Source organism: Chelon labrosus (assembly GCF_963514085.1).
Source record: "Chelon labrosus genome assembly, chromosome: 21".
Classification (NCBI taxonomy): domain Eukaryota; kingdom Metazoa; phylum Chordata; class Actinopteri; order Mugiliformes; family Mugilidae; genus Chelon; species Chelon labrosus.
This window is the reverse complement of record NC_140354.1, coordinates 10,294,762-10,320,331: the sequence shown is the minus strand read 5'-3', so window position 1 is coordinate 10,320,331 and position 25,570 is coordinate 10,294,762. Positions and strand designations below refer to the sequence as shown.

General features: G+C 43.4%; 5 protein-coding genes across 5 annotated transcripts; 3 read left to right on the top strand and 2 right to left on the bottom strand.

Moving 5' to 3' along the window:
- The first annotated feature begins 407 nt into the window (after positions 1-407).
- slc25a17l (solute carrier family 25 member 17-like) lies at positions 408-5,834 on the top strand. The gene is made up of 9 exons (XM_084570279.1): positions 408-705; positions 873-933; positions 1,158-1,224; positions 2,449-2,603; positions 2,714-2,830; positions 2,926-3,071; positions 3,699-3,794; positions 3,965-4,047; positions 4,140-5,834. Exons 1-9 carry the CDS (start codon positions 631-633, stop codon positions 4,285-4,287), a joined length of 948 nt encoding a protein of 315 aa, XP_084426405.1. The 5' UTR covers positions 408-630; the 3' UTR covers positions 4,288-5,834.
- A 4-nt stretch (positions 5,835-5,838) lies between these two features.
- On the bottom strand, positions 5,839-8,978 carry dxo (decapping exoribonuclease). The gene is made up of 7 exons (XM_084570278.1): positions 8,788-8,978; positions 7,738-8,209; positions 7,411-7,637; positions 6,838-7,057; positions 6,598-6,733; positions 6,368-6,462; positions 5,839-6,289 (listed from the first exon to the last, which is right to left on the bottom strand). The coding sequence occupies exons 2-7, from the start codon at positions 8,205-8,207 to the stop codon at positions 6,154-6,156; spliced, it is 1,284 nt and encodes a 427-aa protein (XP_084426404.1). The 5' UTR covers positions 8,208-8,209; positions 8,788-8,978; the 3' UTR covers positions 5,839-6,153.
- Positions 8,979-9,242: 264 nt separating this feature from the next.
- Positions 9,243-11,569, top strand: LOC311506358 (inactive serine/threonine-protein kinase 19-like). Its single transcript, XM_084570280.1, has 7 exons — positions 9,243-9,400; positions 9,658-9,753; positions 9,845-9,987; positions 10,074-10,309; positions 10,629-10,726; positions 11,080-11,227; positions 11,359-11,569. Exons 2-7 carry the CDS (start codon positions 9,660-9,662, stop codon positions 11,402-11,404), a joined length of 765 nt encoding a protein of 254 aa, XP_084426406.1. The 5' UTR covers positions 9,243-9,400; positions 9,658-9,659; the 3' UTR covers positions 11,405-11,569.
- A 123-nt stretch (positions 11,570-11,692) lies between these two features.
- On the bottom strand, positions 11,693-19,358 carry rac1b (Rac family small GTPase 1b). Its single transcript, XM_084570281.1, has 6 exons — positions 18,981-19,358; positions 16,326-16,397; positions 15,612-15,729; positions 15,327-15,389; positions 13,456-13,615; positions 11,693-13,344 (listed from the first exon to the last, which is right to left on the bottom strand). Exons 1-6 carry the CDS (start codon positions 19,013-19,015, stop codon positions 13,214-13,216), a joined length of 579 nt encoding a protein of 192 aa, XP_084426407.1. The 5' UTR covers positions 19,016-19,358; the 3' UTR covers positions 11,693-13,213.
- Positions 19,359-21,787: 2,429 nt separating this feature from the next.
- Positions 21,788-24,326, top strand: smim10l3 (small integral membrane protein 10 like 3). The gene is made up of 2 exons (XM_084571484.1): positions 21,788-22,168; positions 23,534-24,326. Exons 1-2 carry the CDS (start codon positions 21,989-21,991, stop codon positions 23,552-23,554), a joined length of 201 nt encoding a protein of 66 aa, XP_084427610.1. The 5' UTR covers positions 21,788-21,988; the 3' UTR covers positions 23,555-24,326.
- Positions 24,327-25,570: the final 1,244 nt, after the last annotated feature.

Below are 25,570 nucleotides of genomic sequence, written 5' to 3'. Positions count from 1 at the left end.
CACAAATACTTGTGGATTTGGAGGCCAGGTCATCACCTTGTACTGTTTTTCATATTTTAGTTGTTCCTAAACCATTTCTGTGTCAGGCTGCATCCTGCTGGGGATGGCTGCTGCCATCAAGGAGTGTCATTGCTATGGGGTGGTGGTGCCTGGTCTGGTCTAGGTGGGTGCTACGTGTCTAAGTAACATCCACACGAATGGCAGGTCCAAAAGTTTCCCAGTAGAACATTGTACTGTCACAAGATGTTATTTACTTCTCCTGTCAGTTGTCATAATGTTATGCCTGATTCTTGTTTATATATGTTTTTTTGTTGGGTCATTTCTTCCTCCAGTCCAGCAGGGGGCAGTGACGCATCACTTGCGTCTCAACGTCAACTCAACCAATCAGGAAAAAGTGGGAAGAAACATCGGTTCATTGCATAAACTGTTTGCTTTGGTTTATGGTTTTCCTTTCAGGTCGCCGCTGACTTTCCAGCACCATGGGGCTGCAGTTGTAAGTGTCAGTGTTGTATCTGGTCTGAGCGGTGGCTATCTTCCCTCGAGGGGGGCGGGTTTCCTCGCAGTTACTGCAACTAACCGGCTTTTAGTCCACTCTGCGAAGTCCGAGCGGACCGGGAGGAACCTGCAGAGATGTCCGGCAACGGCGGCTCGCCTGTGGGCCTTCTGTCTTACGAGACGCTGGTCCACGCTGTGGCTGGCGCAATGGTGAGATAACGTGTAATAAAAGTACAGTTTTATTTATTATTACTCGGCGTTTGCAGTAGCGTCGATTAAAGCGCATTAAACAGGTTGGAAACTGAAACCGAGAGAGACTGAGGCTTCCAGTGTTGTGTTTGTGGATGTCACATTAGTACTGTGCTCTGTGTTTTTAGGGGAGTGCGACAGCGATGACCGTCTTCTTTCCTCTGGACACGGCTAAAAGCAGATTACAGGGTGAGTTGGAAGCGTTATCATCTGGGGCATAGTTCACAAGACACTCAGGAAGCAGTGTTAATGAAGTTACTGTGAGGGCTTATTTCATTATAAAGTAACTAACGACACTGGTGAAATAATTAGGGTTTGCACTTCCGGATTAAATGAGGAAGCAGAGAGCAAGTCCTCAAGACTCCTTTCCTTGTCCCTTATTTGACGTTTGTTCATTTCTGTTTTCTTTTCAGTGGATGAGAAGCGAAAGGCTAACTCTACCCCCAAGATCCTGGCTGAGATAGCAAAGGAAGAAGGCCTGTAAGTCGGGGATGTGTTTGTGTTTGTGTCTGGTGGAGGGAAGCTGCCCTGTGTCTTTTTCTTAGGTCAGAGGTCAGAATCACACCTGATGTCAAAGCGTCCGAGGGTCTAGCTTTTCGGGTTAACTCCTCAAACAGAGCTAGAACTGACTGAACGTCGGCGAGTAGTGACATTGCCAGAGCCTGTTTCTGCTCACTGAGAGATTATTGCCTTATTCAAACCTGGCTACTTAAGTTGCCTGATTGCAAATGGCAGTTGTGAAGTTGACGTGCGTGTGGATACTCTTCCAGAGATCGAGTTATAGCTTTGCGCAGGTCAGGGTAGAGGTGAATAAATAAATAAATAAATAAATAATGCACGTCCGTCATTTCAGTGACCGAGAGAAACTTTACAGCTTGTTCCAAAATGTGTGTCGTTTCCTCAATTCAATTCAATTCAATTCGGTTTTATTTATATAGCGTCAACAACAATACAAATCGTCTCAAGACGCTTTACAAAAACCCGGCCTGAAACCCCCAGAGCAAGCCTGAAGGCGACGGTGGCAGGGAAAAACTCCCTTTTAACAGGAAGAAACCTCGAGCAGAACCCAGCTCATATGGAGGGACCCACCTGCCTAAGGCCAGCCGGGTAAAGAGAGAAGAGAACAGCAAGATAAACATACATCTGTCATAGATACACATATCTGACTGAAGCGTACATGTGGAATCTTATGATACAAACTGATGATGTTACATGACAGTTTCAAGATTGAGAAGATCCATTAGAGACGGCGGCTGTTTCAATATGCGCCCCAAATGTTGGCCGCAAAGCTGCGATCAGATCTTGAGACGTTGTTGCATGCTTTTAGCACGTAGCACGTGCGGTCCCACTGGGTCGGCATGTTTTTGCCGGTGTGTTTTTATTGGCTGGTTTAGCTGCACCTTAATGTCTTAGTGGTGAGATTAAGCTAAAACAATTTTTAAAACCTCCAAGTAGTTTATGTTAGACTGCAACCACATTGGCGACGCTCTGAAAAATCATTGTTAACGGCATTTGAGCAATTCAGCAACTATCGTTTTGAAATTCTGCTAATTTTGTATTGAACTAAGGGATCGAATCGACAAAGTAATCGCCAAGTAATGACAAGACTACTAAACTAAACTTTTATTGGCTCACTTGATCTGATGACGTGGCCGCAAAGAAAGAACAGCCACCATTCAAGTGTCTCTCCACCACTCTTCCCAGTCAGTCTCTGTACAGAGGCTGGTTCCCGGTCATCTCCAGCCTCTGCTGCTCCAACTTCGTTTACTTCTACACCTTCAACACGCTGAAGAAACTGACGGTATCTGGTCCAGGGAACTCCAGACCTGCCAAAGATCTGCTCATGGGGGTCGTATCAGGTAAATGCACCAGTTATAAGACTCCGGTACACTGTTAAAGTATGGTTACAGACAGTGTTGCTGACCAATGCATATTAACTGATGAATATGAAATTCTGTTGCCCATGCAGGGGTTGTGAATGTGATCCTGACCACTCCCATGTGGGTGGTCAACACACGACTGAAGCTGCAAGGGGTGAAGTTCAGAAACGAAGACCTCCAGCAGACCCATTACAGGGGCATATTTGGTGTGTAGTATATCTCTCCGTTATAATTCTGCACTTTTTTCTTTTTTTTTGGCGTCACTGTGTAGTTGTGACTCATTTGGGTTTCCCCTTCTCAGATGCTTTCTCGCAGATCATCACCAACGAGGGAGTGGGAGCCCTGTGGAGCAGCACTCTGCCCTCTCTCATCCTGGTCCTCAACCCGGCTGTGCAGTTCATGTTCTATGAAGCCATGAAGAGGAAGGCGGGCAAGGGAGGGAGGAAGGTGAGAGGACATGAGAAAGCCGTTTAGAGTTTTAGAAGACCAAAGTCGGTCCATCAGCCTGTATCTGAACGTGTCCTCAGTGATCCAGTCACAAGTAACCAACTAAAAATATACTGTACGTACTCACACCTGACATTTTAAATGTGTCTCGAGATCCGATCAGTGCTGCGGGACCTAGACGCCGCAACCTGTGCATGTAGCCGAAGTCGGTGCGAGCCATTTATACTCGTGCGCTTGTCAGTCCGACTCGCTCTACAACAACGCTAGTCGTCGCTGTCTTTTTTGCCATTCGGGGTTCATTTTTGTGTCCACTTCCTGTTTCACTTTGGCGACTGAAAGTTTCGGCGAAATTTTGGCAAACACAAGTCGTACAAATGTTTGTATCTCCGAACCTCCTCAGTTAACCTTTCCTCGATGTGTTCCGTCGTTATTGATCCGAAACAATCAAATTCTAAAATTGCGGAGACATGCAACACCCAAGCAAACCAGTCACAGCTCTTGCGTATGCGCGTAGCTTCTGCGTCAATTTAACGCTGAAGTCTAAACCGCCTGTTAATTTGCTGATCCTTGCGTTAACTAGTTAAAACACCAGGTACAAGTGTGTTGAATCTTCTTCTCCTACCACAGATATCCTCGGCAGAGATCTTTCTTATTGGAGCCATTGCTAAGGCCATCGCTACGACCGCAACGTATCCTCTTCAGACAGTTCAGGCCATCCTGAGGGTAAATATTAACACATAAAGTGTCATTCTTTTGTTCGCTTTGCCAGCTAATCTCATAAAAACAATGAATTGGGTCTTCTTAAACAAGATCTTGAATAAATGACGAGTCTTGTGGTTGGAAGGACAAGTTCTTGTGAAGTAAATGATACTGAATCTTTCTTTCTTCATCAGTTCGGCCAGTACAAAGGCGACGGCAAGGGTGGTGTAATCGGGAGCCTCTCCAACATCATGTTCCTGCTCATGGACAGGATCAAGTGAGCGGACACGCTTGTGTAAAAGCACAACCTGCACACCGACACGTTTACATTTATTCATTTAACGTGCGTACGCTCCGTTTAAATCCCAGGAAGAACGGCGTCCTCGGCTTGTACAAAGGGCTGGAGGCGAAGCTGTTGCAGACGGTGATGACGGCCGCCCTCATGTTTGTCGTCTACGAGAAGATCACCGCCGCGACCTTCAAAGTCATGGGCCTGAACAAGAAACTGAAGCACTGAGATCGGCTACTCGAACACAGCGTGGCATTGGCGCACTCGAGTTTATATCGGTGCCTTTACGTAAACCGTGAGCAGAGGTGGCTTTAATGCTCGCACCGCTGCCTCGCTCTTAACCTTTAACTACTTCCGTCAGTGCCGACAGGGTTTCTCCACTGTATTTGGGCAAAACATCCTATTATTTTTAAGTTTCTTCGAATGAAACGTTTCTCAGTTCAGCAAAAACGGTTGATTCGATCTCGCGGAGGGTTAGCAGCGGCTTCCAAAGGTTGACGCAACTCTCCGGGGTTCATTAGCGACCTCCGAGGTGGAGAGTGCGACCAAGTGGCAGTCTTAAGTCTCGTCCATTATTCTGGTCCAACAAACACAGAGGAAGTGGCGCAACCTCATCGCCTACGGTTGCGCTCTCGCATAGCGACCGCCGTTACCGGCAGCTAGACGCATCTCGGACACCGGAAACAAGAACAAAATACAGGCAGGCTCTTTAAAGACCTGTTGTTTTAGGAAAATCCCTCTTAATAAACCTGTGTGTGTTGCCTTAATCTAAGCCCCTGGACCAAATTAAAACATTACTTTTAACTGTTAATTTAACTACCTGCAAAATGGAAACCTCGTGAAATTATATTGAGATGTTTTTAATGTGCCGATGTCATTATTAGACACATCAGTGGTGAACGGGAGTAAAGAGCTCCCCTGCATATTTATTGATTCGTGTGTAAATCCTTTCCAGCTCTAAACGATTCCAACAATCCTAATGTATGAAGATTGAATTAATATAAATAGGAATTAATGGTTAATCCTTCACTGGAAGTTCGACAAGTGCCTCTGAATTTATAAAGAAAGTTGTAGCGTCATTTAAAATATACTGGTGACTGTTGATTTATGCAAACACATGATGCACTGAGTCACGTCTACTTTTCGTTTTCGTCAGCGTCGTTGTCTGTGTATATTTATGTCGGTGACTTGTACGGTCTGTAAAGTAGTCGGGGATCGCAGAAACGCAAGAGTATTCAATCATCACGGGAGGCCGCAGCCGCCTTTGACCTCAATTATTTGACAGTTTGCTTCTTTAGTTGCTGTTAAAGCTGTTATTCATCCTGTTGGTGTTCATTCACGACCTACAGGAGGTGTTAAGCCGGCTCTGTGGCAACATCTATACTGTAGGTCTATGCAGAACCTGTGAGGCATTTATTAAATGTAACGGCATTGCGACACAGTGTAATTACCAGATTTGAGCTCCTCCAGAGTTAGGTCAGTTGTGAAAGCTGGTGAATGCGTTGCTGGTAATTACGGCACAACAGCAAAGACAGGGACACATTTGGAAAACAGTTGCATCCATTACTGTTCCAACTCTTTTTTCCTCCTCACAGTGACTACTTGTCTTATTTCTTAAAATGACCATGTTTACATGAAAATACTTTGTAACTGCTCATCCAGTACTTACTTGATAGGGTTTTTTTTTTTTTTTATGTTTAAATCAAGACTGTTTTGAGATTTGGATTATTGTTATAACCGGGGGAACAATAAAGTTTGAGAAACGATAATGACAACGCACTGTGTTGAGGGTTTTATTTAAAATCGACAGATAAACGGTGGCGCAGTCCTGACGCATCCGTGTTAGGTTGACTGCTTCATCTTTACTGTATTATCCGTTTAAAAGATTGGTGAAATGTCCAAGGCGTACCCCGCCTCTCGCCCAATCACAGCGAGGAGAGGCTCAGCAAAATAAAACATGGACCAGCGCTGCTGAACATCCCAGAAGATTGTGGCGTTGTAATCACGGACAACTTGTTAACAAATCACCTGTCAAATGTGTGTCTGTGAAGAACCCTCCATTGGAGGTCAAGCGCACCAGGCCTCAGTCTTAAATCAGGACTGATGATGTGAGTCTTGTCTACTGGTCATCTCCTCCACGTACCAGTGTGGCAGGAAGGAATACTGCGAGTCCCTGTGGACGGTGTAGGTCACGTCTTTGTGGGGTTCCCAGGAGAACAGGTACACCACGCTGAAACGGAAGGAGTGGAAGAGCTTGAGATAAATGTGCTTAAACGTGGCAAAAGCGCCGTTTATCATCACAACTCACCTTGGACTGTCTTCAGTAACCACATGCTTCACAAAAGACAAGAAATCGCAGCAGAAGTTCATGCAAACGGTCGGCTTCCAGCAGTTGTACTCATTCTGTTGGAAAGACAAAGAGAAGGAGTTGTACGTATTTTGTATTAATCTTTTAAGTCATGTCCTAGCTAGCGTATGATACAACTGTCCAGTCCTCAGATGCTGAATTGATGAAAAGTCATTTATGTTGTACTGCACCTTGATGAGCTGTGAAATCTTAGAGATGTGAAACGTCTCCAGGGAAACAACAACTCCGTCGTGATCCCGGAAACCCGCCACGACGCGAGGGACTCCCGGGAGAAAAGACTGAGCCCACCACTTGAGCAGTTTGAACCTGAGGACGACCAAAACGTGGGGGGAAAAAAAAAAATAAATAAATAAATCAACACGGCATGAAAAGTAGCCACCAGTAATGCGGTTGTTCACCATTTCATCTACCTGTGGAAGTTGCTGCGCTGTTTGGGCGTGCAGATCTCCGCCGACGTCTTCAGCTCCACGTAGCAGGCGGGGGGAGCCGGGGCTTTGGGATCTCTGTCCCGACAGTCCACCTCGCCGGAGAACAGGAGCCTGTGATCGCCGAGGCGGGTCTGCACCACGGTGCAGAAGGCCTCGTTGGTGTTGACCACTCCGCCGGGGTCGGGTGAGCTGTGGGGGGTATCTGCCAGGACAAAAAGAAAATCATTTGGCTTTGGCTTCAAGTGGTCGGAGGAGGATTGAATTAGTCATACAGGTTATCTGAGATTAATTTGACTGGTTGTTGGACATTGTAGTAGCTGCGATAATACCACTAGCTCCCAAATGATGTCTGTGTTCATTTGCATACAGAGCGCAAAACTGAGATTGGATCTGGAGACGCATGTAGAGACGCGCATTAATGCTAAGCGTCATTGGATGTTAACGCACCGTCTGAACAGGCCCTTAAACGCTGATCTGGTGCAAGACAGTTAACAACTCGACAGCCAAGTCTTCGAGGAGAACAAGTCAAACGAGTTAGCGCTCAGTCCCGCCCACCTGCACATGTGTACTGCTCAAACTTGTATCCCCAGTACATCATCTCTTCGTGCCTTTCGGTGCGGTTCTCCCGTTCCCTGCGAGCGGCCTCCGTTTCGACCTCGCTGACGTAAAGCGTGCCTCTGAACCTGGTGACGGCCAGCAGCCACCCCTCTCTGGTCTCGTACGGAGCGGTCAGCAGCTTGGTCAGGTGGCCCCGCCACGTCACGAAGTCCACGTCTAAAGCGCTGGGAAGAGGAAAGGCCGATCAGAGAACGTCCCAACGGGCGCGATTAGAGATTTCTGGATTACAGAGCAAACATTAAAAGTGAGGATCTGTCTAGTTACCATGAAGACGGCGCCGCGGTCACCCTTGAGCTGAGCCTCGATCTATTGGCTACGACCCACCGAAGAATGTGGTCCAGCTTCTCCTTCACGCTGTCGTCTCTCTTTACGAAGCGCTCCCTGTACCCATCCCTCAGGTCAAAATTAGGGTTCCTGTCTGGCTCCACGTAGTATCTGAGCTGCCTGCCGTCGCTGAAGAATCTACGCTTAGCGTCGAGGGAAAAGCATCCCACTTCCACGGGCTGCTTGTAGACGGGAAAGTCTCTCTCGTAAAGCTCCCTTCTGGTGCTCAAAGTCCTGGAGCTCGGTGGGTCACGTCCCGCGGCCGACCCAGACTCAGGGTAGTGGTGCTTGCTGGGCCGGATGCGTTTGTCCTCCCAGTGATTTCGTCCACCGTCGTCCCTTTGTCTTTTGTGCGCGAAGCGGCGGCCGTCGTGGCTGGAGGTGGGACTGCGGGGTCTGTGGTGGTCCATACCTAGAGGTAAAAGAGCAGTTATCCAGCTGATAAGGATGATGCTTAGTCCGATTATGTAGCTTCATAGCCGTCTTCTTCTCTGATACTTTGGGATCTGGGGAGTTTGGAGGCCTGGTCAGCACCTTGGCTTGTTTGTCATGTGTTTTTTAACCCTATGCAGTCTTGTGTTGTTGGTGCCCGGTCAGTAACAACATTTAGGTGAATGGTATGTATTTAAGTAACATCCACATGAGTGAATGTTCAGTTAATATTGAAATAATGTAGTTTGTGGTGCTGTTAAACTGAATTTAAATAACCACTAAAGTGTTTCTGTTATTTACCCTAACCCACTGGCTAAAAAGGGGTTGTCAAAATAATAGAAACACGTGTCAATACAGCACTATATAATACAAACCACTGTCTCCACAATGAAAACACAGTTGAATCAATAGCTCTCTGGTATTTTTAATAAAATGCTGATTACTATAACGTTCATGAAGCCGTTATATTATTACAATGCATTCCCTTTTCACTAGTTTACCTAATCAACTGGTAACTGACTGTATATTTACGATGTGTACGATTAAATTAAAACGTACCTCTTGGTCAGCCTACAGCGCCGAGTTTCCGTTCATGTCGCAAAAAAAAAACTTTGAGTAAACACGACAAAAAATATTTTTGTCTAATTACCTTACACAGTACAGGAAGTTAAAATAACAGGAAGAAACAGGACGTGCATTTGTTTGTTTTGCTAGCAGAGCAGCCAACTGGCGCCATAGATGCTAACGCTCTTCTTCTTCTTCTTTTTCTTCTTCTTCGTCTTTTTCTTCTTCTTCGTCTTCTTTTAGGGTTTTGGGCAGTTTTGACGCTGCTGCTTGTGTTGCCGCCCCCGCAGGTTGAAATGTGTACTACAACTGCAATTTAAATGGATGTCTACTTCCGGGTGTAGTTTTTCATCCAATCCGCTCCGTGGCAACCGCGACTCTTCGTCTCCACAGACGGTCTAGGTTCCGCTCATAAGTCTGAAATAGCCGTGTTAAAGGGACTGTTGTGAACCGGTGAAGATGGTGTAGTGGTGGAGGAGACCGGCAAAAGTTTAAACTCACTGTTGGCGACTCTAGCTATCACAGTGGAAGGGTTCAAAAAGCTTGGTTAAACATTTGTTAGGGAAACTGCTAGCTTGCGTTAGCCAAGCTAGCGAGGAGCTAACGGGTGAGTCGAGTTTAAAGGGACAACGGAGCACTCAGTGTCCACCCAGATATATGCTAGCTTGTATTTTCTATGACTTCTGAGAAAAGTTAAACTGTCTTTATAAATATGATAAAGCTTCACTAATTATTCCAAATAAACGTGGCAGGAGTGTGGGGTGGATTTGATGTGTTTTTATCCCCCAAAATCAAACACTCGCACAGGGTCTGTGTTGTGGGCACCTGTTTGAATGAATGATTTCTCGTGATGTTTCCCACCAGGTATGAACAGGAAACGGAGTCTGGTTTCAGACGTTTTCAGCGTGAAAAGGAGAAAAAATGGGGCGGAGAAGTTTGGAGTAGTCAGTGATGAGTGTGGTAGGTGTGTTTAAGTAAACAAACCAATGATCGTTTTGTTGAACTGAAAGAATCCACAATTAACACTCTCTGTCAACTTGTCACCTAAAAGGGCCCGCTGACATTAGATCCAGCCTGATGTACCTCATGACACTGTTCCCCAGAAAGCTCTTCAATGACGCTTTGCCACAGATCGTGATGAAGCACCAGCTCTACAGCATGCACAGCTGCAAGACTTGGGTGGACAAGGAGCTGGTAAGCGTCAAGAGATGTTTGACTGATCATGTTTATGTGGATGTGGATGTGGAATTCAAACCCGCTGCTGCCGTCTGCCATCCCAGAACAAACTGCGCGAGCAAGGGGAGCTGCTGATGTTCCAGCTCGGGTTCGACACGGACGCCTTCGGGCTGGTTTTCACCTCGGACTACAAGGCCAAAGTCCTGGCGGGGGAGGAGGGCAAAGACTCTCGGGGGACGGTGGAGAGGTTCCTGGAGAAGGTGGTGTCCTCCTGCGTGGAGCTGAGCTTCACCAAGGACAAGATGCTGAGGGAGTTTCTCTTCACCGACTCCGAGATAACGTAGGATGGGTTTCTTCTGTTTCTCTGGCTTCGTCAAATACAAGTTTAGTTCTAAATCTAATCATTGATTTACACTCAGATTTAGAAAAGATTGTTGCCTGAACCTAAAACATGTCTCGTGACGCAGACCCTAGCGCGTATAGATAACCCAACTGGCAAAAAAGACATGCGTCATAAAAGATTTTGCACGAGATCATCGCGCTTGATGTTAATTTAGTAGATTTTGAAAAGGATTTAAAAGAATTTAACAGTGTCAGTCTGTAAACTCACTTTAGCCATTTCACATCCATCAGCATATATATATTTTCTCACCATCTAGGCAGCTGGTGAAGTCAGGGGTCCTGACGGTGAGGGATGCAGGCAGCTGGTGGCTTTCCATTCCCAATTCTGGCAAATTCACAAAGTACTTCATTCAAGGTACGTGTCTGAACGGAGCTCAACTGTTTTCATTGTTAATAAACCCTAATTGTCATCCTTCTGATTGGTTTGTTGATCACCAACTAGAGGGCCCCTATTTTGTCAAGCCCGACTTCCTACGTTACTGTTGCTAGGTTAGACAAACTATGTTAATGCTGGGGTCCACTCCCGTCATTGACACCTGTAATAACAGAGTCTGGAGGTAACTTGGAAGCGAAACAGTTAACGTTAGCGACAGTGCTAATCTTGGCAGACATTAGTAATGTAGGGTTGCAGCCCTCCGATTGGTGGTCAGCTGACCAACGGCTGTACGATCGTTTCTAACCACGTTGCCTCGTTCCTTGTCCCGCCAGGCCGTAAGGCAGTGCTGGGCATGGTGAAGAAGTCCAAATACAACGAAATCTTAAAGTCAGAGATAGAGGAGCGGCGGACGACGTCACACGTGAAATTCCACATGAAATACCACATCCACGACATTGTTGGAGCAGAGCTGGTGGAGAGGTAATGGTTGTTTTTAACACGTGGAATGCTGTAACTTCTGGTTTTTACTCCAGTAGGTCAGAGGTCGGTTTAGTGACTGATTTCTCTTTTTTTTTTTTTTTTGTTTTACTTTTGTTTTTTTTTCTGTCCAGCATACCTACAACTTCAGGGACATTGTTACGATCTGTGGATTCCTGAGCTGTTACGAGGCTGGCGTCAGTCATCGAGTGCCTGAAGAAATACCTCGGATGTACAAAACAGTGTTTATATGAAGAGAGAGAGAGATTTAATATAAGATTTTCAACAGATTCTGTGCCAAATGTATTACAACTTTGTAATAAACGACTTGTTGCACTACTGGTATCATTTGAATAATCTTTTCAACTTTTAAGCACAAGATCTCATTTCAGGGTTCAACCAGTTACATCTGTAAGACTTCGTGTTGACTGAAGGGGTCGCACTGTCTGACAAACGGGCACAACAGCGTCTGTTTTACAGGAATTTATTGGCTTTTTCAAAAAAGTGACAATAGCTTTTTACCCATAAAACTAAGGAGTCACAACATTGGCTTGAAGTAAAGCACAGCTTGATGTCTGAATACAATACAGATGAGCAACATGTACTTAACTGTTCAAATACATTTTGTAAAAATAGAGCTGTAGCAATTCTAATTTTAGTTTTCAGTATATGATGCACATACATGCTGTCAGCATTAATTACAAAAAGCTAGGCTTGTAGGGAGATTAAGGTAGCGTTAACTGTAGAGGTAATAAACAAAGGATATTCATAGTGTTAGTTTAACAATACAGTGAGTGAGTTTAACTTCTGAGAAGAACGATACAAAAAAAAAAAAAAAGAGTCAAATAACATGATTAGAACAAAAAGAGAGGAGGAGTACACTGTGTTTCACACCAAAACCGACGGTAGCTTTGTTACTGTTATTAGCAAGCATGACGCTCTTCTTAGTGACATTGCTCAGCCAGTAGTGATGCGAATAAAAATCAAATGTGCTGCACAAAAGATTTCTTAGAAATGCCCACAGAGCATTAAAGGTTCTCTTGTTCCCCGTCACCAAAACACCTGGACATTTTTAATCCAATATGTAGTCAAGTTTTCAGATTTGAACTCCTGGGTAGCTATACGGTTCAGACACTCGTAGGGAAATATTGAAGATACAGAGAGGAGAAAAGAAATTAAAATACCATAGACTTAACAGGTCCGATTGGAGCCAAATGCATAAAATACTGGATCTCTTTCGATTTTTAAGGATTAATAGCACTGTTGGTGTTCGCATACCTTTCCCCAGTCTGAAATTTCAGCGCGTTTCAGGCATCATTCAACCCGTGAGGATGGACTAACGTGAACTGTACTAGGACTGAAACTGCTGGCAAAGAGGTTATGGTACATTTCAGGCAATAAGAACGAGCACAGGCGGATGCTTTTAACTCCCGTGTCGGCGGCGCGGTGACGCGAACGCCGCCGCAAAGTGACCTTGCGGAAAATGCCGTTGGTTGAGGCGCCGAGCGAACCGTCGCCTGTGTGTTAAAGGTTTGAGACGACAGGACAAATGGTTTTTTTCTGTTTTTCAGCTAAAACACAGAATGCGTGCAGAATGTTTTTTGGCAATATTTCTTCCACTCAATGCTGTAAACAAAAAAATAAAAGGTGGATAACCAGCGGAGGAATACACTGAAGACATTCCACGGTCTGCTTTACAAACATCCAATCGATTTTAGAAGGCCTCGAGAAATTCAAAGACTATACAGTATACATTGTTAGAAAAGAACTATGGTCTATTATAGTCCATCCTGTTCTCCTAAATTTGACCCTATGCTCATTTTGTTTTCAAAGTAATGGTAGGTATAACTGTTGTAGCTACACGTAGGAAGGACAGAATCTGAAGTACATGGTTTGTTTGTGTGTATACTGGTGTGTTTCTCTTGTGTCTTTAGCCACCCTCACCACTAGCAGTTATGTTCCCCTGAAACCGTTTCAGCGGAGAAAGTCTTAGAGGAGGGAGCACTTCCTCCCCTTCTTCTTGACAGGCGGAGGGCACAGGACGGCCCGGATGGCCTCGTCAAACACCGTTTTAAGGCCGCGCTGAGTCAGGGCTGAGCACTCCAAGTACTTGACAGAACCTGGAGAAAGCGATGTCAGTCGCACGTTATGTTCTCTTAAATTCTTTCAGCAAAAAAAAAATAAATAATAATAATTTTGACAAATACTATTTCAGAGAAACAAGTCCTCACCAATCTCTTTGGCCATGGCCAGTCCTTGGGGGTAAGTGATGGGAGAGAGTTTCTTCTCTTTCAGCTTTTCCATAGTGTCCTTGTCATCTCTCAGATCCAGCTTGGTGCCCACGAGTATGATGGGAGTGTTGGGACAATGGTGTCTCACCTCAGGATACCACTGTAAACGGACAACATTCACAAGTTAGCGGTACAACTTTCCAGATGTGGTTTTATAAGAGCTGCCAATAATCATTATTACTAAAACCCTGTTTGGCAGGATGGGCATGGGGCAACTTGTAGAATGACTAAGCAGTACATTTAAATGCTGTACAGTGGGACTGAATGAAGACGGTAAAGTCTCGGGCCAGAGAACCACAACAATGTTGCTGCAGCGCTCTGTGAAGCTGATGGTTCCTGCAGAGTCAGATAATAGTTTCCTGTGTGTTTATCACTGCGGAAAACACTGTATGTACACAGCTATGGTCCAGAAATAATTGAGCTGTGACGGTTTTCATTATCTTCTCTCCACATGCTACCGCAATAGAAACTTCTTAAGTGCAGCCTTCCAGCTTAAACTGAAGAGGTTCAACAACAATATGTGACTTATTTCAACCATCTGTTGTATACATGGCACCCTATTCTCTTATTCTCAGGGCCTCAAATGTAATTGAACATATATACCTACTTTGTCACACATCTATTGTAGATAATGGCTGCAGACGTTTGGTAAAGGGTCTCATATTTATAAAGCACTTTTCTACATACTGATGCTTAAAGAGTTTTACAGTCCCAATGATACATCTTCACATAAGCACACGTTTGTCCCAGACATTGGGAGCAACACAAAGTTAAATGTCTTACTAAAGACGTGTGGTCCATGTACCGGGAAATGAACAACCCATCTGGCTTAAAATCAACAGTTTAATTTGGCTCATTGTCTATCTGTACTGTGAAGCACAGCCCCATCAGCTCTGATGTATTTTACTGAATCTGTATTCCCGACAAACTCCAGTACTCGTCTGACTCATCATCAATATTGAAACAGCTCCAGTGCTCCAGTGCTGCTGAAGATTCACATTTACATATGGAGTTATACGCTGTGGTGTAAGTGGAGCTTAGTTTCATCTATCCCATGAAATATTTGGATGTTTTTGTCAAGTCTAATCTTATGATTTATTTATTTTTATTCTTGCTTGTGAGGTATTTTTACGGTTTGCTTGGAAATACATAGAACTACCTGGATTTATTTTGTTTCTGTGTCCTAAGGATACCTTGTACACAAAAAAAGAACAGTTTGTCGAAGCCCTAACAGAGTGACTTGATAACTTCATAAGACACTAACCAAATTCTCCAAGTAAAAGGTTAAAATGAGTACGAGGATTATTATGTATGGCTTAGTGAACATGAATACTGGATGTGGTTTACATTTTTAACATGTTCTAGTCCAGGGTGAGCACAGGAAATCAATCTTAATGAACTTTTAGGTCTGTCAGGTAAGAAAAACAATACCCCATGTTACCCTCAGTGTTGAAATAAGTCTATTTTTTAATCAACTAGTGTCTAATTGTGCTATAATCTTTTTTCACATTAATATGAGTCCATGTTTTTGTGTTGAATAGAGATAGTAGTTGATCTCAAACAGAATGCCGTCTACTTCACCGTGAGGATTTGGATATTAAGGTTAGGTTTCCATCTCTAGCTGCTTGGACTTGGTTAGTTCTGCAGCACATTCACAATACTGTAATAACTGCACTGACACTGCCAAGTAGACGAGGGTAACTCAAATAAACAAGTAACCCAGTTATGTTGAAAGGCTAGTAAAAAAAAAAAAAAAAATCCCCCTCATGCTGCGTCTATAGCTGATATTTCCCCACACAGGCGCTACTCACCTTCGCACGGACATTTTCAAATGAGGCCGGGCTCACAAGAGAAAAGCAGATGAGGAACACATCCTGGTAAGACGGAGGAAACAAAGCAATCAGATCCCATGACAATCACTTCCCGTTAAGTATTTTAAAAAAAAAAAAAAGCATGTGTACAAAGGCGTGACGTTTACTTTCTTTTAAACTACCTCATTCACTCATTCCTGTCAAATAAACTTTTCAAGCGGGTCATATACCGGGCATGATTAGTGAAACATTATCCAACACATGACTACTGTTGTTGCGTCATACCGTCTGTGGGTAGGAAAGTGGGCGGAGTCTGTCGTAGTCTTCTTGTCCCGCCGTATCCCAAAGGCCCAGGTTCACCGGCTTCCCATCCACCATAACATTGGCGGAGTAGTTGTCGAACCTGACACAAGCGATTGAGCGCGAATAAGCCAAACCCATCGGGTTTAATATAAACACATAAAATATTATTACCAACGTAAAATAAGACCTGAAACAGACACAAAACTAAAGCACCAAAGCAGAAATCAGTGCCCTAACTCATCTGTTGATCTCTATTGCCTCTTTTGAATAATGTGACTTTAATGTGAATTTAATGTGACTGCACAAGGAACTTTTTTTTTTTTTTATAGCTGCCTGCCGAGCCAGTTTACGCCACACTGAGAATGATCAAAGATCGACGCAGATTACACAGATGGTCTAGAATCAGATAAGGAGCCGGCATTCCTTATAACTTCCTGCAGCTCGTATTTCCCTGAACGGTAGACGCAGTAAACAGCAGTGACTGTAAAGACTTCTGCAGGCCGCTAAATGACCATCTGAAAGAAAAAAAGGCCTCGGAAGAATGAGACGGGCCCCTTAATCGTGCGGCGACTGCACAGGAAAAAGGAGTGGAGAGACAATTGAGCGACTGCGAGGCTCACATAAATAAATAAATAAATAAATAAATAAATAAACAAACAAACAAACAGACACTGCATTGCAGTCTCAGGTACTCACACTGTCGGGATGTACTCTCCAGGAAAGGCATTGGTGGTGTAGCTAATGAGCAGACAGGTCTTACCCACAGCTCTGGAAGAAGAGAAGACGCTTGATCAGTATTAGTGGAGAAAAAACAACACAGGCAGGCAAAATCCCAGTTGATTGCTTTTCCCTTTGGTGCAACTGAGGTCTTAACCGCTACATTAGTGCAGAGACAGGTCAGCACCAGTTATTTAGATTACAAATTCCCATCATATGTGAGTTTGCCAAAACTATTTTATTGCTCCAATTATCCAAATATAGTCAGTTTAACATAACAGACATACCAAGATGATCAAATATTGTCATTTCATTTCTATTCAAGTGTTCTAGTAAAATACACACACCGTTAATAATCATAATGTCACTAAAGGATGCGTTCACTTGCCAGTTCATTAGGTACACTGGTGAAAGTGAATGAATTACAGCAGTCCTGCGCAAAATCTCAGCCTCGTGAATGTTATGGTATTCAGCATTTGTTTAAAATAACTGAGAGAGCTGTTGATTCACCTGTGTTTTCATTTTGGAGTCAGCGCTTCGTAGCACCACTGAGCTGTACTCTGTTGTACCGACACGTGTTTTTCTGTGAGGCCGTTCAGACTTGGTTTTTAAAACGCGTCCTGGTTGATCTACTTTACGGGACACTCTGTCACTGCCATGTCTGTCTACCTCTGCTACATGTGGTGACTGTGACTTTCATTAATTTATTCATTTCATTCATCTGTTTACAGCCTAATTTAATTGCACACGGTCCTCCCCATTTGTAGTTCTCATATTTATATATTAAAAAAACAAAAACTTCTACCTCTACTGGTCACTTTATATTTTTAACATAGTTTATAGTTGTATAAAACATTTTATTTCTAGTTACTTTCTATTTTTTATATAGTTTTTGTACTGTACGTTCAATGTATGTTACTGCTACTGGATGCTTGCATTTCCTTCGGGATCAATAAAGTATCTATCTATCTATCTATCTATCTATCTATCTATCTATCTATCTGATCACTACTGGCCAGCTTAAGAAAAGCAGGTGTAAACACACCCAGGGCTCACCGAGGATGCGTTTGAGGTGGTCTGGGACATATTTGTCCGCATTCCTTCGGCAGCGCGGACACACAACGAGTCCAGGGTCGCATTAAGGACGGCCTACTCAACTGGAGTGCTCCGGCGTTAAGTGTGAATTTTTTGCCTCATCCATTCGTTTGTCAATTTCCCTACGGGAACCTCCCAAAAGGATCAATAAAGTTGTCTATCTTCAGGGGAAATAAACCCACAGAACTGCTTTTTTTAAATGATTAAATGAAAAGCATGTCTATTCATTAATAATGTTGTTGTTTAGAAGAATAACCAAATTATCGAACACGAGAACTGCGCGTATCTTTTTAATAAAACAAGTTACGCATTTCCTCAGTATTAGCCAGTACCTTTATATACGTTTATTACCAGAGATTTTTTATTTCACTGCTGCAAACGACTCTGCAAACAGAAGCTGCCGGAGTTCAAGTCCTAATCTGACCTTTGAGCAGGTTTCCCAAGCAACTAACGGTCGCACGGAGATAAATAAGCGCTCTCTCTATGTGTGTGTGTGTGAGAGACAGACTTTACAGCTTGCTCCAAAATTATTATCATGTCCCCCTAAACCACAAACAGCTCTGCTCACGGTTCTGATAACAGCGGTGGGCGGTAGAGACATCCACCAGCGATCAGATCTTGAATAGTGACTTGAGACACATGTGGAGATGCATTTTAATGCAAAGTGAGACCACAGGTGCTTAAAGCTGGATGATCGCGTTGCGGTTAAAACCAGATCTGAACTGGTCCTGTTACTTTTGACACAGCTGTTCCAGTCAGCGGGCCAGGCCAAATTACGGAAACACTTCTTAAATAATCTGAGTGGATTTGCCAAATATGAAACTAGTGTGTTTCCCTTTTAGTGTGACCATCCCGTCTACTGCACGTTTCTCCTTGGTCTAAAACGAAAATAAAGGATTTAACAGAGTCATGGGCCTGTGAATGAGTGTGCTGCTGTGGTATCCACCACACCCTGACGCGATGAGTGTGTTTACCTCCCACATATTCCTCTACATCCGAGTGTCAAGACTTTGCTCATGCCTTTTTTAATCCTTCCACCAGCCTTGAACTGCCACACGTAATAAAAGCCTTCGCTGGGATTTTATTGGCAACTTTTAAGAGGCTGACACACATAAGTCGCATTGCAAAACCACCAACGCCGGCGAAACACCACGAAGCCGGGCTCTTCAAATTTCTCAACAGCCCAAGTATTTGTTGCTGAACTCGTATTTATACTCTGGCGAGAAGGAATAAGTAAACTGTGAAGTCTGACTCAGCCAAGTGTGAGAAAAATGCAACCAGGACAACCTAATGATTAGCTAGTAGCACGCATGCTAGCTAAGATTTGAGACAGTACGTGGTTTTGTAAGTAACATAATATAAAATGTAAAAGTTGGCTAAATAATATCAAGGGTTGCTAAAATGTGTGGTTTAAAGCTTGGTTGCTAACTTCACCGGTTTCGGGGCAACAAAACGAGTCAAAGTGTTAGCCTTTAAGCTAACGTTCGCCATTAACGTTACACTTCGACGTTAAACACCGTTTAGGAGGAACGAACTTACCCGTCTCCGACCACAACACACTTTATGGCCTGCATTGCGGCGCAGCTACAGGAATGCTAAGTTAGCCCGGGAGCCAGCTAACGTTAGCTCAAGTCTTCTTTTTTTTTTCCTTTGTCCGGATTTGCTCGCTGGTGAAAGGGCACAAAAAGCGTCTCTCTGCCGGCCACTCGGTGTTAACGGCGGAGCTCCCGGTACGTCGAACCTCTCGCGGGGTTGGTGGGTGGATGGGGGGGAACTTGCGGTAACGTATTCGAGACTTTTTTTGACGCGAGTTTGCTCAGAAATTCCCTCCCAACATTCCCATGCTTTCGCGAGGCTGGTCTGGAAAGCTAGGAAGCAAAACAGCGGCGGCCACCACCCCTGAGAGGAAAAAAAAATGAAGCTAGACGCCACCGCCAGCTGGTGCATCCGGTGCATCCGGGTTGAAACGCCCACAGAAAATTAAACCGTTTAAGACCACCTAAAGATCATTAACTGTGGCAATCCACTTGGCTTTGACGTTTGAAATGCGCAAGCAAATTTATAATAATCAAAAGTGTTTAAAAAGAAGAAGTTAAACTGGTTTGTGAAAGCAATTTATAATAAAACAGAGGAACACGGACGAATTAGCGTGTGACACGGAATGAGGAACTGAGTTCATTGATTACTATCGACTTTTTTTACTGAGGTTGGAGCTGGTGTCCGATTACAGTCAGCCGTAGGAAGGGTGGGACTTTCTATCAGAAAGAAACTTTAGTGTTAAGGTGGGGCTGGGTGTCGTTTTAAAGCAGGCATCCCTGACAGGAAGCGTGCCGCGTCTTCTATATATACATAACTCGTCCGTGTTTGAATGAACTTCTCGTAAGAGGTTGAATTGCGTCATGTTTGAACAGCTTTCAAACAAGTTTATGACCAAGCATTCAAGACACATTACAGTATTGATAAGTGACGTTAAGTCTTGCCAGTTTTCTATATTTCTGTATAAAAAATGACTCAAAACATCATCTGAACCCAATTAAACAAATGAAACGGAAATATTTTGCTGTGTTATTTATTCATTCATTCAAGGAAATCAGTCATATCTCTAAGTTGAAAAAGTATGTGAACTCTTGTTTTCAGTGCCTTTTGTGACTCCCTTGTGCGGTAATAACACCAGATTTCAGATTAGATAGATAGATAGATAGATCTTTGTTGGTTGACCACTCCTGTGGAGGGTTAAAGTCATTTTTAAATATTTCAGCTCTTTTTTCTGAGGTGCTCAAGCTCATTTAGTCTGTGCCATCATACACTTCCACAAACGTGTGTTGTGAAGGTGTGATAAATTCACCTGAGTATCATTACATTGATTGCAAACACTTCTGAACAGATGGACTCTAACGGCCTTGAAATTAACCTGTAACCCTAGAGGTGCGCTTACTTTTGTACGGAAGAGCATTCACTTACAAGCTTGCCTTCTGTGAAATGAGCTTGTCTGAACCAAGCAACAGATAACTTAAATATATGACTTTATAACGTGTTGACTAAACACATAGGTTACAGCAATGAGATACGCTGTTTGCCATGGTACTGTATTTCAAAATGTGCAAGTGTGTGTTGGCGTAGTTTTCGTTTACCAATACCAAATCATTTTAATTCCTTTAACGACAGGGCTGTCATCCCTATACTTAACATTTTCTAAGGAAACTAAACAGTGTGGTGTCTGAGTATTGGGCCATTGTGATGACACAGAACTCGGAGTCCCCCTCCGCCCGAAACCAACTAATTAACCAATATGTTATCACGATAATGTGATAGCAGGTTATCAAAAAGCTTTAATGACGTGATAGCGGGTTATCAAAAAGCTTTAATGACGTGATAGCAAGTTATCACGTTATTATGTAATAGCAAATTATACGTTACGTATGTTTTACGATACGTTACGTTAATACGTGATACTGATCCGTTTTTTTCTGGCATGGCAACTCACAGATATGTAATATTGGCTATTTTTTTTTTCTCCAAATAATCAAATACACAGTCCAGCCTGTCCTGACCACATCCATCACTGTCTGGTTTGGATCCGCCACCAGGCAAGACAGGGACAGACTGCAGAGAACAGTCAGGTCTGCAGAGAGGATCATAGGTACTGATCTTCCCTCCATCCAGGACCTGTACCGGTCCAGGGTCAGGAAGCGGGCCAGGGAAATCACCACAGACCCCCCACACCCTGGTCACAATCTGTTTAGACTCCTCCCCTCAGGCCGCCGTTACAGAGCACTGTACGCCAAAATCACCCGTCACAAGGACAGATTCTTCCCCCGGGCTGTCACTCTGATGAACTCTGAGCAGTCACAGAGTGTGAGACCATCCACATGAACAATAATCAATAACTCTGCACTGTTGTATATACTCACTGTACAATAACCCTGGCTTGGTGTATATATTATCCTGTATTTTATGTGTACAAATTGAGATTTATTTTATTTTTATCTTATTTTATTTTTTATTTTTATTTCACTTATTTAAGATGCTTCTGTACTAGAGAGAAAAGTTGCCAGAGTCAAATTCCTTGTATGTGTCATACTTGGCCATTAAAGCTTATTCTGATTCTGATAACATTTTGTTTGACTGGGTTATCTTTGTCTACTTTCAGGATTTAGGCTATTTTTTTGTTTGAACAAATAAAAAGGCTGATGTTTTGATTCATTTTCAAGCGAATATTTTTGAAAACTAAATCTGGTCCAGTCCAGTAGGTGGCAGTGCTCCGTTTAAAACGCTGCTGGCCAGCCGCCACAGAACAAGAGAAGAAGACGCACCTTGGTGTGTCACACCTTTATCAGTCCCCCGGATAATCATAACAGACATCGGCGGAGAAGCTGTCGGGGTGGAGCAGCCCAGCTAACACAAACCAGTGTAAATAATGGGGCTGGGCGTCACTCAGTCAACAGACATATGAACTGTCACACGGCACCCAGCTTTTTATTTTTCAGCTTCGCCGCACCAGCTGTTACAGCGACCATAGGAACCGCCGGGCGGACTCGGCTGCTTTTATGGCGAGCCTGTCATATTTAGTGCTCCGATTTTCGGGCTCCGCTGGTCGGACCTACGGAGTGTTTTCCAAAGGCTTGACGAGGACTTTGTTGATATTTTTTGATCTCGCATGGCGGCTGCGAATCAGATTCCCCTACATCTACCTAGTCGCCTCCATGATGTTTAATGTGAGATTGCAGGTAACTATGCGAACACTCGTAGCAACAACAACAACAACAACAACAACAGTTAAGTTTGTCAGTTTGCTAATGTCAGCAAGCCAACAGCTGATGGGAAGCCCTTGAATTATCAATGCAGCACAATGAACCCTGCAACTGACTATTTAAATGTCAGTACAGATCAATATTGGTGTGCACCGCCAAGAATTATATATATATAAACTATTATCAGGTTGTCAGGTGGAGAATATAACGACTATACAGCTACTTGCCAGCTCATTAGGTACACTAGTTAAATCAATTATCTCTAATGTAACAGCCCTGCAAATAAATCTTAACTTCACAAAGGTTATGGCATTATAAATTTTGAATTTACATTAAAAACAACTGCTGATTCAGCTATTTTTTCCTGCAAAAATGATACTACAGTTGAATCACCGCCTTTCTTACACCGTATCATTTTAAGTTTAAGAAGAGGGACTTAGTGCAGGACTGTTTTGTGAGAATGCATATGTTTTCACCAGTGTACCCAATGAACTGGCAAGTGAGTGCTCCTAAAGAGCATTAAACCTCATGTGACAGTCCAATCAGCTGATGTCCTGCTCTAATTGCCCTCATAATTTATTGTCACATTAAAGCCACGGTGCTGAACTCTCTCTCGGGCCTTCAAAATGCACAAACGGCGTCGACGCGCGCGCAGGATGTAGGACTGCGGCGTACGGTCCCTTCCGCCTACGAGGAAAAAGCCGTACACCGATGGTAAACGGCGTGCATAGCTTCCCCCTGAATGTAGTTTGATTCTTTATGTGGAGGGTCATTAGCTTTGGCCTAGTCCTAGCTGAGGTAGGCACTCTTCATCCGCTCTGGCGAATCGATCACAGGGACCAGATTTTAAAATTTCCGTTGTACTGTGAAATGCAGAGAGACTGAAAGGTTTGGGTAAGGGCTTGGCTGTAGCTGATGTTCATTAAAAGGTAAAAGGCTTTAAATAAACTTCAGTAGATTAGATTTTTTAAAAATTTCAACTTTAAAACCACTAATCAACTGACACTAAGTGATTTAATGACATTTAAAGAATTATAAACAACAAACAAACAAAAAAAGATATTTTTTTCCATCATTATTTACACATCAACTAAAATCTCAGGCTTCAACTTCAACTAAAATTTACTGATATTGCTTCTTTTCTTATTCTTTAGCTGCTGCTTCAGTTAAACTTGAGTAACTGTCACGTCTCAGCTGTGATTTTTATAATATTATACAAGCTAATATGTAATCTAAGGTTTTAAAGCTTGATTTCATTGTCTTCACTGTTACACATAACTGTCTTGTGTGTCGACTTTGTCTGCGGTGTGCAGCCTGACCCGCTCCTTCATCTCTTCGCAGGTCCACATCGAAATCCACTGAGTCCTCAGTGCCACGGCAACATGGAAAAACGGGACGCCTGATTCTCTAATCTGGGGTAAAGATGCAAAAGCGACACGCCCGGTGAGTAGGGATATGAGAAGGAGGCGGTAGAAGATGCCCCCCCACCCCCACCCCCTCCCGGCGGCCCTTGCTGACTCAGGAGCTGCTCATCCGGTCCATGAAGATTTTTTTTTAACTCTGCCTTTTCTCTCTGCTCTCCGGATGACGGAGCTCGGAGTGGATTTGAAAAACGGACGATTGTCGCTGTGAAACTTCGTAGCTACTCTTTATCGTCTGACGTGTATGTTTATTGGACGCTCGGTGTGCAAACATCTCACAGAAATACAAACGGTACAATTTAACTTTAATTTTATCGCATTCCACACAAACAAGTGTTTTTTGGTTTTTTTTTGTTTATTTTACCTCCGAGGCTTTGACACTTTATTTAAGGCCGGCTGTAGAAGAAGGTTGTAGTGTTTTAAAAGAGATTTGTCGGAGGGTAACGGTACGGCTGCTACAACTGGAAATCTGCAGGCTGGAAGTGCATTATGTTTGCATGTCTTTGTGTTCGTGCGCACAGGTTTTCACCCCTCACTGTTTTGTGTTATTCTATCAGTGGCACTGGAAAGTGAACGAAAAACGTAGCAGAACTGTTTTTTAGCTACATTCAGCTCAAGTTTTAATCTATACATGTGTGTGTGTCTGACGGAGTCTGAAGTTACAGAAATGAGAGGGAGAATGTTCGAACTTTGGAATAAATAAATTAATGAAAGCATGATTTCTCTGTTACTGGATGGTGACAACTCATTATTGTTTAGATTACTAACTTGCTTTGTTTGTTTTTTTTAAGACAGTTAGTTTATTCTTGGTGCTTCACCAGTAATTTGACGTCCGAAATCCTTATACTCTTCACTAATCTCTGGTTCAGTGTAGCTTAAATCAGACATAAAATGCACTCTACAAAAACGGTACAAATTACATTCAAATTAAATCAGATCAATATTTGGATCAGTACTTTGACACCACCCAGAAAAACAGTGCAGTTGAAACTAGCATTCACAATTAAATAAAAAATGCGGCCAAAAATTTTCCTAACCCAGTCAAAATTTTGTTCACATGCCCAGCTCTGTTTTTAACCACAAAATAAAATTCAACCACCCAATGTGGCAACATCACCAGAGACCCAGTTGTATATGGCAGACCATTACGTCAAGAAACGCACCACTTGAACACGACGTCAAAAAACTTGTCAGGCTCTTATAACACAGGGAATACGTTAATTTTACATCAATTTTTAAAACTACATAAAATTTCCTCCACAAAATTAATTTGTCTTTGAGCTTTTAGTGTACTTAAACGTATGCGTCCATCAAAAGGTGGTCAACGTGTTAACGACCTCAACACGCTTAATCAAACTTTGGCCTGAGACCCCCAAGAGCAAGCTTCAAGGAGACGGTGGCGTGAAAATATAAGTTCCTTTTAACGGGAAGAAACCTTGAGCAGAAGCACAGCCATAGAGATATAGCCACCAGAGACCATTCGATAATGAATATAAATAAAGCTGAATACAAGAGGTATCACGGGCAGGTTGGAGAATGAAGCATACTAGTAGCAGTGGATTACTGCAGGCCATGAAGACTGGGCAGGCTGATGAGACCAGGACCATGACCGGGAATGAGACCACAGATGAGTATAATGGAGCTCCACAGAAGGTCAGAAACAAGCAGCTCAAGAGCCAGAGACACCCACAAGAATATGGGGGAGGAGGTTGGCCAGCTGCTGTCTAATGCCCAATGCAAGTCAATTGAGTCCAGTCTGAGTTTGAGGACTGACATTATCTCGAGATCCTTCGCTGAACCCAGAGACCTGCTAAGGTAGCGAGCCAGAAAAGGAGAAGGAACTGAAGAGCAACACTGACAGTGGACCAAAAAATAGCAACGACGGAGCAGCTTGACTCAGTAAGGAGCTGTTTATATTAGCAGGATGATGTAAATCATGAATGTGAGATGCAGCACG

What these genes read in the sequence shown, in the direction of transcription:
- smim10l3 (XM_084571484.1), top strand. Translation starts at nt 21,989, where the DNA reads ATGGCGAGCCTGTCATATTTAGTGCTCCGATTTTCGGGCTCCGCTGGT. An exon ending in TGTTTAATGTGAGATTGCAG is followed by an intron (nt 22,169 to 23,533) that starts GTAACTATGCGA and finishes ATCTCTTCGCAG; the next exon opens with GTCCACATCGAAATCCACTG.
- slc25a17l (XM_084570279.1), top strand. Translation starts at nt 631, where the DNA reads ATGTCCGGCAACGGCGGCTCGCCTGTGGGCCTTCTGTCTTACGAGACG. An exon ending in ACGCTGTGGCTGGCGCAATG is followed by an intron (nt 706 to 872) that starts GTGAGATAACGT and finishes CTGTGTTTTTAG; the next exon opens with GGGAGTGCGACAGCGATGAC. An exon ending in GCTCATGGGGGTCGTATCAG is followed by an intron (nt 2,604 to 2,713) that starts GTAAATGCACCA and finishes TTGCCCATGCAG; the next exon opens with GGGTTGTGAATGTGATCCTG.
- rac1b (XM_084570281.1), bottom strand. Translation starts at nt 19,015, where the DNA reads ATGCAGGCCATAAAGTGTGTTGTGGTCGGAGACGG. An exon ending in GGAGAGTACATCCCGACAGT is followed by an intron (nt 15,730 to 16,325) that starts GTGAGTACCTGA and finishes CGCTTGTGTCAG; the next exon opens with GTTCGACAACTACTCCGCCA. An exon ending in GGCCATGGCCAAAGAGATTG is followed by an intron (nt 13,345 to 13,455) that starts GTGAGGACTTGT and finishes CGCTTTCTCCAG; the next exon opens with GTTCTGTCAAGTACTTGGAG.
- LOC311506358 (XM_084570280.1), top strand. Translation starts at nt 9,660, where the DNA reads ATGAACAGGAAACGGAGTCTGGTTTCAGACGTTTTCAGCGTGAAAAGG. An exon ending in TTCACCGACTCCGAGATAAC is followed by an intron (nt 10,310 to 10,628) that starts GTAGGATGGGTT and finishes CTCACCATCTAG; the next exon opens with GCAGCTGGTGAAGTCAGGGG. An exon ending in CACAAAGTACTTCATTCAAG is followed by an intron (nt 10,727 to 11,079) that starts GTACGTGTCTGA and finishes TTGTCCCGCCAG; the next exon opens with GCCGTAAGGCAGTGCTGGGC.
- dxo (XM_084570278.1), bottom strand. Translation starts at nt 8,207, where the DNA reads ATGGACCACCACAGACCCCGCAGTCCCACCTCCAGCCACGACGGCCGC. An exon ending in TGAGCAGTACACATGTGCAG is followed by an intron (nt 7,058 to 7,410) that starts GTGGGCGGGACT and finishes TTGTCCTGGCAG; the next exon opens with ATACCCCCCACAGCTCACCC. An exon ending in CAGCGCAGCAACTTCCACAG is followed by an intron (nt 6,734 to 6,837) that starts GTAGATGAAATG and finishes GGTCGTCCTCAG; the next exon opens with GTTCAAACTGCTCAAGTGGT.